The 14,910-nt window shown below is 47.3% G+C and overlaps 1 protein-coding gene across 1 annotated transcript in view; it reads right to left on the bottom strand.

The window, feature by feature from the left end:
• Positions 1–10,467, bottom strand: part of ARHGEF3 (Rho guanine nucleotide exchange factor 3) — a 289,077-nt gene extending 278,610 nt beyond the window's left edge. Inside the window, exon 1 of the mRNA XM_069736683.1 lies at positions 10,283–10,467. Within this exon, the coding sequence (XP_069592784.1) occupies positions 10,283–10,320 (38 nt within the window). The 5' untranslated portion in view covers positions 10,321–10,467. The remainder of the gene's footprint in view (positions 1–10,282) is intronic.
• Between the last annotated feature and the right edge of the window lie 4,443 nt (positions 10,468–14,910).

The following is a 14,910-nucleotide window of genomic DNA, read 5'->3' as shown; positions in this document are numbered from 1 at the left end:
GAGCTCTGAGACGTGGGAACTCTGCAGACCGCAATCCCTAATCCTCTCCAAACAACACTAGAGGCAGCCGTGGATTGCGCCTAACTCTGCCTATGCAACTCGGCACAGCCTGAGAAACTAACTAGCCTGAAGATAGAAAATAAGCCTACCTTGCCTCAGAGAAATACCCCAAAGGAAAAGGCAGCCCCCCACATATAATGACTGTGAGTTAAGATGAAAAGACAAACGTAGAGATGAAATAGATTCAGCAAAGTGAGGCCCGACTTTCTTAACAAATCGAGGATAGAAAAGGTAACTTTGCAGTCTACACAAAACCCTAAAGAAAACCACGCAAACGGGGCAAAAAGACCCTCCGTACCAAACTAACGGCACGGAGGTACACCCTTTGCGTCCCAGAGCTTCCAGCAAAAAATTAGACAAGCTGGACAGAAAAAATAGCAAACAAATAGCAAAGAAGAACTTAGCTATGCAGAGCAGCAGGCCACAGGAATGATCCAGGGAAAAGCAAGTCCAACACTGGAACATTGACAGGAAGCCAGGATCAAAGCATTAGGTGGAGTTAAGTAGAGAAGCACCTAACGACCTCACCAGATCACCTGAGGGAGGAAACTCAGAAGCCGCAGTACCACTTCCCTCCACCAACAGAAGCTCACAGAGAGAATCAGCCGAAGTACCACTTGTGACCACAGGAGGGAGCTCTGCCACAGAATTCACAACAGTACCCCCCCCTTGAGGAGGGGTCACCGAACCCTCACCAGAGCCCCCAGGCCGACCAGGATGAGCCACATGAAAGGCACGAAAAAGATCGGGAGCATGGACATCAGAGGCAAAAACCCAGGAATTATCTTCCTGAGCATAACCCTTCCATTTAACCAGATACTGGAGTTTCCGTCTAGAAACACGAGAATCCAAAATCTTCTCCACAATATACTCCAATTCCCCCTCCACCAAAACCGGGGCAGGAGGATCAACAGATGGAACCATAGGTGCCACGTATCTCCGCAACAATGACCTATGGAATACGTTATGTATGGAAAAAGAATCTGGAAGGGTCAGACAAAAAGACACAGGATTAAGAACCTCAGAAATCCTATACGGACCAATGAAACGAGGTTTAAACTTAGGAGAGGAAACCTTCATAGGAATATGACGAGAAGATAACCAAACCAGATCCCCAACACGAAGTCGGGGACCCACACGGCGTCTGCGATTAGCGAAACGTTGAGCCTTCTCCTGGGACAAGGTCAAATTGTCCACTACATGAGTCCAAATCTGCTGCAACCTGTCCACCACAGTATCCACACCAGGACAGTCCGAAGACTCAACCTGTCCTGAAGAGAAACGAGGATGGAACCCAGAATTGCAGAAAAATGGCGAAACCAAGGTAGCCGAGCTGGCCCGATTATTAAGGGCGAACTCAGCCAAAGGCAAAAAGGACACCCAGTCATCCTGATCGGCAGAAACAAAGCATCTCAGATATGTTTCCAAGGTCTGATTGGTTCGTTCGGTCTGGCCATTAGTCTGAGGATGGAAAGCCGAGGAAAAAGACTAGTCAATGCCCATCCTACCACAAAAGGCTCGCCAAAACCTTGAAACAAACTGGGAACCTCTGTCAGAAACGATATTCTCTGGAATGCCATGTAAACGAACCACATGCTGGAAGAACAATGGCACCAAATCAGAGGAGGAAGGCAATTTAGACAAGGGTACCAGATGGACCATCTTAGAAAAGCGATCACAGACCACCCAAATGACTGACATCTTTTGAGAAACGGGAAGATCAGAAATAAAATCCATAGAGATATGTGTCCAAGGCCTCTTCGGGACCGGCAAGGGCAAAAGCAACCCACTGGCACGAGAACAGCAGGGCTTAGCCCGAGCACAAATCCCACAGGACTGCACAAAAACACGCACATCCCGCGACAGAGACGGTCACCAAAAGGATCTAGCCACCAACTCTCTGGTACCAAAGATTCCAGGATGACCAGCCAACACCGAACAATGAACCTCAGAGATAACTTTATTCGTCCACCTATCAGGGACAAACAGTCTCTCCGCTGGACAACGATCAGGTTTATTAGCCTGAAATTTCTGCAGCACCCGCCGCAAATCAGGGGAGATGGCAGACACAATTACTCCTTCCTTGAGGATACCCGCCGGCTCAGACAAACCCGGAGAGTCGGGCACAAAACTCCTAGACAGAGCATCCGCCTTCACATTTTTAGAGCCCGGAAGGTACGAAATCACAAAGTCAAAACGGGCAAAAAACAGCGACCAACGAGCCTGTCTAGGATTCAACCGCTTAGCAGACTCAAGATAAGTCAAGTTCTTATGATCAGTCAATACCACCACGCGATGCTTAGCTCCTTCAAGCCAATGACGCCACTCCTCGAATGCCCACTTCATGGCCAGCAACTCTCGGTTGCCCACATCATAATTTCGCTCAGCAGGCGAAAACTTCCTGGAAAAAAAAGCGCATGGTTTCATCACGGAGCAATCAGAACCTCTCTGCGACAAAACAGCCCCTGCTCCAATCTCAGAAGCATCAACCTCGACCTGGAACGGAAGAGAAACATCTGATTGACACAACACAGGGGCAGAAGAAAAACGACGCTTCAAGTCTTGAAAAGCTTCCACAGCAGCAGAAGACCAATTGACCAAATCAGCACCCTTCTTGGTCAAATCGGTCAATGGTTTGGCAATACTAGAAAAATTGCAGAAGAAGCAACGATAAAAATTAGCAAAGCCCAGGAACTTTTGCAGACTCTTCAGAGATGTCGGCTGAGTCCAATCATGAATGGCTTGGACCTTAACAGGATCCATCTCGATAGTAGAAGGGGAAAAGATGAACCCCAAAAATGAAACCTTCTGCACACCAAAGAGACACTTTGATCCCTTCACAAACAAAGAATTAGCACGCAGGACCTGAAAAACTGTTCTGACCTGCTTCACATGAGACTCCCAATCATCCGAGAAGATCAAAATGTCATCCAAGTACACAATCAGGAATTTATCCAGGTACTCTCGGAAGATGTCATGCATAAAGGACTGAAACACTGATGGAGCATTGGCAAGTCCGAATGGCATCACTAGATACTCAAAATGACCCTCGGGCGTATTAAATGCAGTTTTCCATTCATCTCCTCGCCTGATTCGCACCAGGTTATACGCACCACGAAGATCTATCTTGGTGAACCAACTAGCCCCCTTAATCCGAGCAAACAAATCAGATAACAATGGCAAGGGGTACTGAAATTTAACCGTGATCTTATTTAGAAGGCGGTAATCTATACAAGGTCTCAGTGAACCATCCTTCTTGGCTACAAAAAAGAACCCTGCTCCTAATGGCGACGATGACGGGCGAATATGCCCCTTCTCCAGGGATTCCTTCACATAACTGCGCATAGCGGCGTGCTCAGGCACGGATAAATTAAACAGTCGACCTTTTGGGAATTTACTACCAGGAATCAAATTGATAGCACAATCACAATCCCTATGCGGAGGTAGGGCATCGGACTTGGGCTCATCAAATACATCCCGGTAATCAGACAAGAACTCTGGAACCTCAGAAGGGGTGGATGACGAAATTGACAGAAATGGAACATCACCATGTACCCCCTGACAACCCCAGCTGGACACCGACATGGATTTCCAATCTAATACTGGATTATGGGCTTCTAGCCATGGCAACCCCAACACGACCACATCATGCAGATTATGCAACACCAGGAAGCGAATAACCTCCAGGAGCCATGCACATGGTCAGCTGGGTCCAGTATTGAGGCTTATTCTTGGCCAAAGGCGTGGCATCAATTCCTCTCAATGGAATAGGACACTGCAAGGGCTCTAAGAGAAACCCACAACGCTTAGCATACTCCAAGTCCATCAAATTCAGGGCAGCGCCTGAATCCACAAATGCCATGACAGAATACGATGACAAAGAGCAGATCAAGGTAACGGACAGAAGATATTTTGACTGTACCGTACCAATGGTGGCAGACCTAGCGAACCGCTTAGTGCGCTTAGGACAATCAGAGATAGCATGAGTGGAATCACCACAGTAGAAACACAGCCCATTCAGACGTCTGTGTTCTTGCCGTTTAACTCTGGTCAAAGTCCTATCGCACTGCATAGGCTCAGGTTTAAGCTCAGGTAATACCGCCAAATGGTGCACAGATTTACGCTCACGCAAGCGTCGACCGGTCTGAATGGCCAAAGACATAGACTCATTCAAACCAGCAGGCATAGGAAATCCCACCATGACATCCTTTAAGGCTTCAGAGAGACCCTTTCTGAACATAGCTGCCAGCGCAGATTCATTCCATTGAGTGAGCACGGACCACTTTCTAAATTTCTGACAATATACCTCTATCTCATCCTGACCCTGACAAAGAGCCAGCAAATTTTTCTCTGCCTGATCCACTGAATTAGGTTCATCGTACAGCAATCCGAGCGCCAGGAAAAACGCATCGATATTACTCAATGCAGGATCTCCTGGCGCAAGAGAAAATGCCCAGTCCTGAGGGTCGCCGCGCAAAAAAGAAATAACAATCAAAACCTGTTGAACTGGATCACCAGAGGAGCGAGGTTTCAAGGCCAGAAATAATTTACAATTATTTTTGAAACTCAGAAACTTAGTTCTATCTCCAAAAAACAAATCAGGAATAGGAATTCTTGGTTCCAACATAGCTTTCTGATCAATAGTGTCTTGAATCTTTTGTACTCTTGCCGAGAGCTGATCCACAGATGAAGACAGACTTCTAATGTCCATCGCTACACCTGTGTACTGAACCACCCAAATGTCTAGGGGAAAAAAAGGCAAAACACAGTGCAAAGAAAAAAAAATGGTCTCAGAACTTCTTTTTTCCCTCTATTGAGAATCATTAGTACTTTTGGCTTCCTGTACTGTTATGAAAGGCAATTCAGTACTACAATGGACATAGCGGTCAGAGCACATACAGTGATATGACAATAACCCAAAATCATAGAACGAGCTCTGAGACGTGGGAACTCTGCTGACCGCAATCCCTAATCCTCTCCAAACAACACTAGAGGCAGCCGTGGATTGCGCCTAACTCTGCCTATGCAACTCGGCACAGCCTGAGAAACTAACTAGCCTGAAGATAGAAAATAAGCCTACCTTGCCTCAGAGAAATACCCCAAAGGAAAAGGCAGCCCCCCACATATAATGACTGTGAGTTAAGATGAAAAGACAAACGTAGAGATGAAATAGATTCAGCAAAGTGAGGCCCGACTTTCTTAACAGATCGAGGATAGAAAAGCTAACTTTGCGGTCTACACAAAACCCTAAAGAAAACCACGCAAAGGGGGCAAAAAGACCCTCCGTACCGAACTAACGGCACGGAGGTACACCCTCTGCGTCCCAGAGCTTCCAGCAACAAATTAGACAAGCTGGACAGAAAAAATAGCAAACAAATAGCAAAGAAGAACTTAGCTATGCAGAGCAGCAGGCCACAGGAATGATCCAGGGAAAAGCAAGTCCAACACTGGAACATTGACAGGAAGCCAGGATCAAAGCATTAGGTGGAGTTAAGTAGAGAAGCACCTAACGACCTCACCAGATCACCTGAGGGAGGAAACTCAGAAGCCGCAGTACCACTTCCCTCCACCAACAGAAGCTCACAGAGAGAATCAGCCGAAGTACCACTTGTGACCACAGGAGGGAGCTCTGCCACAGAATTCACAACATCTATGGGTCAAAGGAAAAAATCAGACCGCACTCTGAGGTGAGCTGTGACATCAGCTATCGTGAATGGTGGATCCTGTGTTATCTACTGTATATAAAGGTGTTATCAGTCACTCTACAGGAGGAGGAGGTGAGCTGTGACATCACCTATTGTGAATGGTAGATCCTGTGTAATCTACTGTATATAGAGGTGTTATCAGTCATTATACAGGATGAGGAGGAGAGCTGTGACATCACCTATTGTGAATGGTGGATCCTGTGTTATCTACTGTATATAGAGGTGTTATCAGTCATTGTACAGGAGGAGGAGGAGGAGAGCTGTGACATCACCTATTGTGAATGGTGGATCCTGTGTTATCTACTGTATATAAAGGTGTTATCAGTCACTCTACAGGAGGAGGAGGTGAGCTGTGACATCACCTATTGTGAATGGTAGATCCTGTGTAATCTACTGTATATAGAGGTGTTATCAGTCATTATACAGGAGGAGGAGGAGAGCTGTGACATCACCTATTGTGAATGGTGGATCCTGTGTTATCTACTGTATATAAAGGTGTTATCAGTCATTATACAGGAGGAGGAGGAGATGAGCTGTGAAATCACCTATTGTGAATGATGGATCTTGTGTTATCTAGTCTTTATACAGCAGTCACCTACCATTGCAATCCAGTCTGTGATGATAATGAGAATGCTGAAAAGTGTTCTATACAGAACAAGAAGTATGTGTCTAGTATAAGGCCCAGGGCCGGCTCCAGGTTTTCATGGGCCCCGGGCGAAAGAGTCTCAGTGGGCCCCTTTTACATATACCACGATTCATGATGCACAGATACGACAGAGAAATATAGGTATAGTACAATGCCAAAGATTTAACTTCTCACATTACATGAGTGATATCTATTGTAAATTCTACAATATCTCAGAAACCAGACAGTATAGTCCTCCATACACTATTATGGGCACCACATAGTGCTCTATTCAGAATAATGGACCCTATATAATGCTCCACACAGTGTAATGAACCCCATATATTGCTCCATACTTCCATACAGTATATGATGGGCCACATATAATGCTCCTCATATAATGCTCCATACAGTATACGATGGGCCCAATATATTGCTCTATATATGATGGACCCCATATAATGATCCAATATATGATGAGCCCCATATATTACTCCATATATAATGGGCGCATACTAGCCACGTCATTGCGGCCTCTGACCTGAAACGTCACAGAGACAGAAGATCTTGCTGCAGAGGAGGAACGGGAGAGGTAAGTATTGCAAGTACCTGGGCCCTGAGCAAGCGATGGGGTTCACTTGCGGGCTCTGGCACTTGGCCCTCATAGCGGTGTCCCCGACAGCGAAAGGGCCCTCCCGCCTTCCCAGGCCCCTGGCACTTGCATGGGTGCTGATGCCGGCCCTGATAAGGCCTAAAAGCCAGTGTGAAAACTGCAAGTTTTCTGATTTTCTTTATTGCCTATATAAATAGTAAATTCCATTTAAGGGGATCTTTCCCCCATGAACAAAGTACATTTTAATCAATAGATCTTGGAATAATAATAATTTCCACAATTGGACGTGATTAAAATAATGTTCCTGTGCTGAGATAATCTTATAATGTGGCCCTACTGTGTACTGTGTAATGGCTGTGTCTTACTGTACAGAAACATGATCTGATCACACCACATCTCCTGGGCTGGGGGGGGGGGAGAAAAAGAGTATACAGACATTACAGCATGGGACACAGCTGCTGATTTCTGTGAGGTAAAACATGTTTGAAACCAGGGAAATGTTTCACCTCAGAGAAAGAATCAGCTGCGATAATTTAGGGACGATTCATTATTGTATTGTGTCTGTTTTGTTTTTGTTTTGGCGTTTGTTTTTTTTTTGCTGTTTTTCATTTGCGCCTTTTTTAAACTCTACTCCATTTGTGTTTTTCCTCTTTGTTTGTTTGTTTTTGTTATTTTATATTCACCGTTGTGGATGTGATTTGGAATTTACAGATGTTTTCAGCTAATTCGTCCACTGCAACTTTATAAAAATATTGAAATCGTTTTGCACAAATGTTCTCCAGTTCCCCTTGGAGGGATTTTATGTTAATTTACATTATTTACACAAATGTGATATTTTAGCAGAAGATGTGACTTTTTTGTACCCCCAGTTAAGATAGCGCTTATTTGCAGGAGGCTAATTTCTATGGCACAACAGAAAATGTGACAAGTTTTCTGGAAATCCAGGCGGTTTTCTTTTCTTGGTTCTTCCAGTAAGGTTGACAAGGGGCAGCTCCATTCCCCACAAATTTTTTATTTTTTTAGCCAAATCTGAACCAAAATCTCCATGAGATCGCTGCAGATTTTCCTACATTTTTTCCTACATTCAGATTTGCGGTGTATAGAGAAGGGGCGCCATCACAGGGCTACGGGCATCACAGTGTTACGGGTCCCACAGGGCTACAGGCATCGCAGGGCTACAGGTATCGCAGGGCTACAGGTATCGCAGGGCTACAGGTATCGCAGGGCTACGGGCACCAGAGGCTACGGGCATCGCAGGGCTACAGGTATTGTAAGGCTACAGGTATCTTAGGGTACTTTCACACTAGCGTTTTTTGTAAATCCGTCACAATGCGTCGTTTTGCAGAAAAAACGCATCCTGCAAAAGTGCTTGCAGGATGCGTTTTTTCCCCATAGACTTCTATTGGCGACGCATTTGCGACGGATTTGCACACTTCGCATACGTCTTGCGACGGATGCGTCGTGCTTTGGCGGACCGTCGGGAAAAAAAAACCCTACATGTAACGTTTTTTTCTCCCGACGGACCGCTTTTTCCGACCGCGCATGCGCGGCCGGAACTCCACCCCCACCTCCCCGCATTTTACAATGGGGCAGCGGATGCGCCGGAAAAATGCATCCGCTGCACCCATTGTGCAAAGCGTTAAACGCTAGCGTCGGAATCTCTCCCCGACGCATTCCGACGCTAGTGTGAAAGAAGCCTTAAGGCTACAGGCACCAGAGGGCCACAAGCACTGCAGGGCTAGAGGCATTACAGGGCTACGAGCACCAGAGGCTACAGGCATCGCAGGGCTATCGTAAGGCTACAGGCACCGCAGGGTTACAGGCATCACAGGGCTATGGGCACCGCAGGGCTACAGGCATCACAGGGCTACGAGCATCACAGTGTTATGGATCCCACAGGGCTATAGAAACCACAGGGCTACAGGCACCGTAGGGCTACAGGTATCGCAGGGCTACGGGCACCAGAGGCTACGGGCATCGCAGGGCTACAGGCACCAGAGGCTACGGGCATCGCAGGGCTACGGGAACCAGAGGCTACGGGCATCGCAAGGCTACAGGTATCATAAGGCTACAAGGCACCGCAGGGCTACAGGCATCACAGGGCTACGGGCACCGCAGGGCAACAGGCATCACAGGGCTATGGGCACCGCAGGGCAACAGGCATCACAGGGCTACGGGCACCACAGGGCTACAGGTATCGTAAGACTACAGGCACCAGAGGCTACGGGCACCACAGGGCTACAGGCATCACAGGGCTATGGGCACCACAGGGCTACAGGTATCGTAAGACTACAGGCACCAGAGGCTACGGGCACCACAGGGCTACAGGCATCACAGGGCTACGGGCACCACAGGGCTACAGGCATCACAGGGCTATGGGCACCACAGGGCTACAGGTATCGTAAGACTACAGGCACCAGAGGCTACGGGCACCACAGGGCTACAGGCATCACAGGGCTATGGGCACCACAGGGCTACAGGTATCGTAAGACTACAGGCACCAGAGGCTACGGGCACCACAGGGCTACAGGCATCACAGGGCTACGGGCACCACAGGGCTACAGGCATCACAGGGCTATGGGCACCACAGGGCTACAGGTATCGTAAGACTACAGGCACCAGAGGCTACGGGCACCACAGGGCTACAGGCATCACAGGGCTATGGGCACCACAGGGCTACAGGTATCGTAAGACTACAGGCACCAGAGGCTACGGGCACCACAGGGCTACAGGCATCACAGGGCTATGGGCACCACAGGGCTACAGGTATCGTAAGACTACAGGCACCAGAGGCTACGGGCACCACAGGGCTACAGGCATCACAGGGCTATGGGCACCACAGGGCTACAGGTATCGTAAGACTACGGGCACCAGAGGGCTACGAGCAGCGCAGCGACAACAGCTTGCAGTCCTGCGATTGGTCTGACTCCTGACTAAAACTTTTGCTGTTTCTTAGTCTGGGGTCACTGTCAAGATTCTGCGCAATTTTTGTAAAACCATCACATGACAGAGAATCCGCCGCCCGCACACCAGGATACCATCTGTCCTGTGTATGGAATATATGGCGCCTCACCTTGGTGTATACTTTGCATTAATTATGACTAATTATATCTCTCTATATAGACATAGCTATAAATATATGCCAATATCACGTCAGTGTCTCCACACCAGACACAAGGGAAACATAAGTGCATGAGTCAGGTACCACAGCCCCCATCAGTGAGCAGCACGGTGGCTGGGCTCTGTAGTCCCCCAGGCTGCAGTACACGCCGCTCTCACCTCTCCGCCGCACTGCTCAGGTTTCCTCCTTGATGCATGAGAGCGGCGCCGGCTGCGCGGGAGACTCCGGGCCCCGCCGGTCACTGCCGGTCACCACCGGCACCTCAGCCCCCGCTGCTCTTATAAAAGTCCGGTGCACTCGGGAGATGAAGCGGCGCCGCCGTACGAACCGAACTGTCCTGTAACTCTGCCCACAGTGCGAGCACCAAACCCCGCCTGCGCCCTCCTCCTGCCCGGTCCTGACACCCGGGACTACCGCCCAGACTCACCGACACCGGCAGAAGGGACACAGAGAGAAGATAGATAGATACAATAGATAGATAGATAGATAGATAGATAGATAGATAGATAGATAGATAGATAATAGATAGATAGATAGATAATAGATAGATAGATGATAGATAGATAATAGATAGATACGATAGATAGATATGATAGATAGATATGATAGATAGATAATAGATAGATGATAGATAGATAGATAGATAGATATGATAGATAGATATGATAGATAGATAATAGATAGATGATAGATAGATAGATAGATAGATAGATATGATAGATAGATACGATAGATAGATGATAGATAGATAGATAGATAGATAGATAGATAGATATTAGATATATAGATAGATGATAGATAATAGATAGATATTAGATATATAGATAGATATTAGATATATAGATAGATGATAGATAATAGATAGATAGATGATAGATAATAGATAGATAGATAGATATTAGATATATAGATAGATAATAGATGATAGATAGATAATAGATAGATGGTAGATGATAGATAATAGATAGATAACAGATAGATAATAGATAGATAAATAGATAACAGATAGATAGATACATAGATGATAGATAATAGAGATAGATAATAGATAAATAATAGATAGATGATAAATAGATAATAGATAAATACTAGATAGATAGATAATAGATAGATAATAGATGGATGATAGATAGATAATAGATGGATGATAGATAGATAGATAATAGATAGATAGATGATAGATAGATAATAGATAGCTGATAGATAGATAGCAGATAGATAGATCGTTTTTAATGCTCTGTATTTTCACGGAGTCACAAGCGTCTTGCAGCTCCGGCAGAGTGGATGGGTTTATAGAGATCTCCTGACCACTGTTCTTCTTTTTTACTCAGTATGACCCGACCTACGGTGTTTCAAATCCCCAACATGACGATTTCTCTTGTGGGTACGCTGAGTTTTCCCCATAGACTTCCATTAGATGCAAGTATCCAACAAATGTGTTAGACCGCACCCAATACTGACACCGTCTCCATGGACATCAGGGCGCTCGTCCACACCAGGGGGTCCGTCCCAGCAAGAGAGTCCACAACCGAAGTATAAAAAGGACAGCGCCACACCAGGAAGTGACGGACAGTAACCTTCTTTATTCTGCCTCCTGCGGCGACGTTTCGGTCCGTGGACCTTTTTCAAAAGGTCCACGGACCGAAACGTCGCCGCAGGAGGCAGAATAAAGAAGGTTACTGTCTGTCACTTCCTGGTGTGGCGCTGTCCTTTTTATACTTCCATTAGATGCAGACAATCCTCAGGTAAAACACACACGTGCAGTATTAGTGCGTTTCTGTAGTGGAAACACATAAAACGCATGTAATCTGCACCTGAGTATACCAATAAAGTTTTTTCTAAGTCAAATACTAGGAAGTTTCAAAAACAAAGCAGCTTTATTTAAAGCATGACACACCAACAAGAGACAAAACCGCAGGGTCAAAATATGCAATGAAAAAACTGCAAGTTACCTAATTTAAATAATAGTTGCAGAAATTCTGCACCGCCAAAAAACTCACCAAAAGCTCATCGTGGGAATGTAGCCTTAGGGGGTCTATTAAAGGAAAGTAGTGCCCTGAAAGTGCCAACTAAAGATTTCCCATTCAGTTACCGTCCCCACAAGTAGCAGCCACTTTGTCCCCTGGCCATTTCATGCCTGTGCACTGAAGGTGACGGCGCACGCCATCTGGTGATTTTAGTGGCGGTGCTCAGGGCCGCCATCAGGGCATTACAGCCGTGACTGGCGTATGGGGCCCGGTGAGCAGAGGGGGCCCGCATCGGGCCCAGTCTCATCTGCTCACCGGGCCCCCCCTGCAGGCGCTGCGGCACGCTATTGACGTGCGGGCCCGCGCCCGCACGTCAATAGTTAACAGCCGCCAGCCAGTCTGAGGCTGGCAGCTGAGTAGAGCCGCAGTACGCACTCGCCGACGTCTGACGTCATTCTCAGCTGCCGGGCCCGGCGAGTGTGTCTGCGTGGAGCCTGGAGGGAGCTTCGCCCGGCGCAGGAGCATGGCCAGGTAAGAACTCGTGTTTTTTTTTTCTTTGAGAGCGGCGATCCAGGGGGGCCCGGGGAGCAGAATGCAGGACACGCTGGGAAAGAATGCTGGACACGGGGGCAGAATGCTGGACACACTGGGGCAGAATGCTGGACACAGTGACAGGGGCAAAATGCTGGACACAGTGACAGGGGCAGAATGCTGGACACAGTGACAGGGGCAGAATGCTGGACACAGTGACAGGGGCAGAATGCTGGACACAGTGACAGGGGCAGAATGCTGGACACACAGGGGCAGAATGCTGGACACACAGGGGCAGAATGCTGGACACACAGGGGCAGAATGCTGGACACAGTGACAGGGGCAGAATGCTGGACACAGTGACAGGGGCAGAGTGCTGGACACAGTGACAGGGGCAGAATGCTGGACACAGTGACAGGGGCAGAATGCTGGACACAGTGACAGGGGCAGAATGCTGGACACAGTGACAGGGGCAGAATGCTGGACACAGTGACAGGGGCAGAATGCTGGACACAGTGACAGGGGCAGTATGCTGGACACAGGGGCAGACTGTGAGACCCGGGGGCAGAATGCTGGACACAGGCAGAATGCTGGACATTGGGGCAGAATGCTGGACATTGGGGCAGAATGCGAGACACGGGGCAGAATGGAGATACGTGGCATGATTGGAGACACGGGGCAGGATGAAAGACATGGGGGCATGACTGGAGACAGATGGGGAGGATTGGAGACAGATGGGGCAGAATGGAGACACAGGGGGCATGATTGGAGACAAGTGGCAGGATTGCACACACATGGGGGCATGGTTGGAGACATAGGGGGCAGAATGGAGACATGGGGCATGATTGGAGACAAGTGGCAGGATTTCAGACATGGGGCATGGTTGGAGACATAGGAGGCAGAATGGAGACATGGGGCATGATTGGAGACACTGGGGGCAGAATTGGAGACAGATCGTGCAGGATCATGGGGCAGGCTGGATATGATGGAGACAGATGGGGCAGGATGGAGAGATCACATGGGGCAATCATATGGGGCAGGATGGGGAGATCATATGGGGCAGAATGGATACTCATGAGGGCAGGATGGGAGAACATATGGCTGACGCCAGGAATGAGACACACGGTGGCCAGGATGGGGAATATTATTACCATAGGGGCTAATTTAGGGATATTATTACTGCAGTGATGTATTTATTTTATTTTTTGAGTATACTGTTTTAAATGGGGGGGGGCGGTCCTGTTACTGTGTAGAGTGATACTATGTCACCTATTTTTCTTCATGTGGTGTAATGTAGAAGTTGGGAAAAATTAAGTAATGTATTCTACAAGCAGAGCTCGAGATAACTGTGTTATTTCCTGCAGAGAGAAGTCCTGGCTGGATGAAATGATGGCGGTCTGTGCTGGATGAAAGATGAAGGACTTCACCTAGAGATGTCACTGGTGAGTCAGTCTGATACCTATACACTGACACTATACACTGTATACTGTATACAGAGCTCCTGTGTATAATTTCACTAGTGATCACTGTATTATCTGTACACAGACACTGCATACTAAGTACAGATCTCCTGTGTATAATGGCACTTATGGTGATAGTATGGTGCTTTTTTTTAAATTACTGATCAGAATTGTAGTATTCAGTCACTATGTGGTGGTAATATGTCATCTGGTCATGGTGTAGCGGTATTTGTTCTTTGTATGTGATATTATTGGTCATTTTAGAAATTGAAAAATAAATAAAAATATACCTAAATTGTATTGCATATTTTAACAAATATTTAATAGGTTACAGTAGAGTAGGGCCCGGCCAAAAGTGTCTACCGTGTTATGGTGGCGGGTTAAAAAATCTTTTGGCCAAATCAAAAGCTGCTGGCTATGTATGTGATCTGGTGATGGGATCTGTTAATGTGTGATAGGTGAGAAGTGGAGTTTTTCCAAGAGAGAGCAGTGGGACTGTGGACAGTTCGAAGGGTGGAGCGTGGAGGCGGGGCTGGGGTGGAGCCTGGGCGGAGTCTCAAGGGGGCCCCGAAAATTTTGCCAGTATGGGGCCCCAAAATTTCTAGTGGCAACCCTGGCGGTGCTGGGTGGGCTGCCAAGATTAGGGGAGTATAAGCTTTTTTAATTTTTATTACACTAATGAATGGGGACCATGAGAATAGGACGTGGTTCATAAGGGCAGACGGTGTGGCCGCTATCTATTTATATAATTATCTTAAATTGTCTGTCATCCACTTCCGTCTGGACGTCCTCGAATCCCACAATCCACCGTGCCGCACCGGAAGTAAG

This window comes from Ranitomeya imitator, chromosome 8 (genome assembly GCF_032444005.1).
Source record: "Ranitomeya imitator isolate aRanImi1 chromosome 8, aRanImi1.pri, whole genome shotgun sequence".
NCBI classification, from domain to species: Eukaryota; Metazoa; Chordata; class Amphibia; order Anura; family Dendrobatidae; genus Ranitomeya; species Ranitomeya imitator.
The sequence above is the reverse complement of the archived record's forward strand: the minus strand, read 5'-3'. Positions and strand labels throughout refer to the sequence as shown.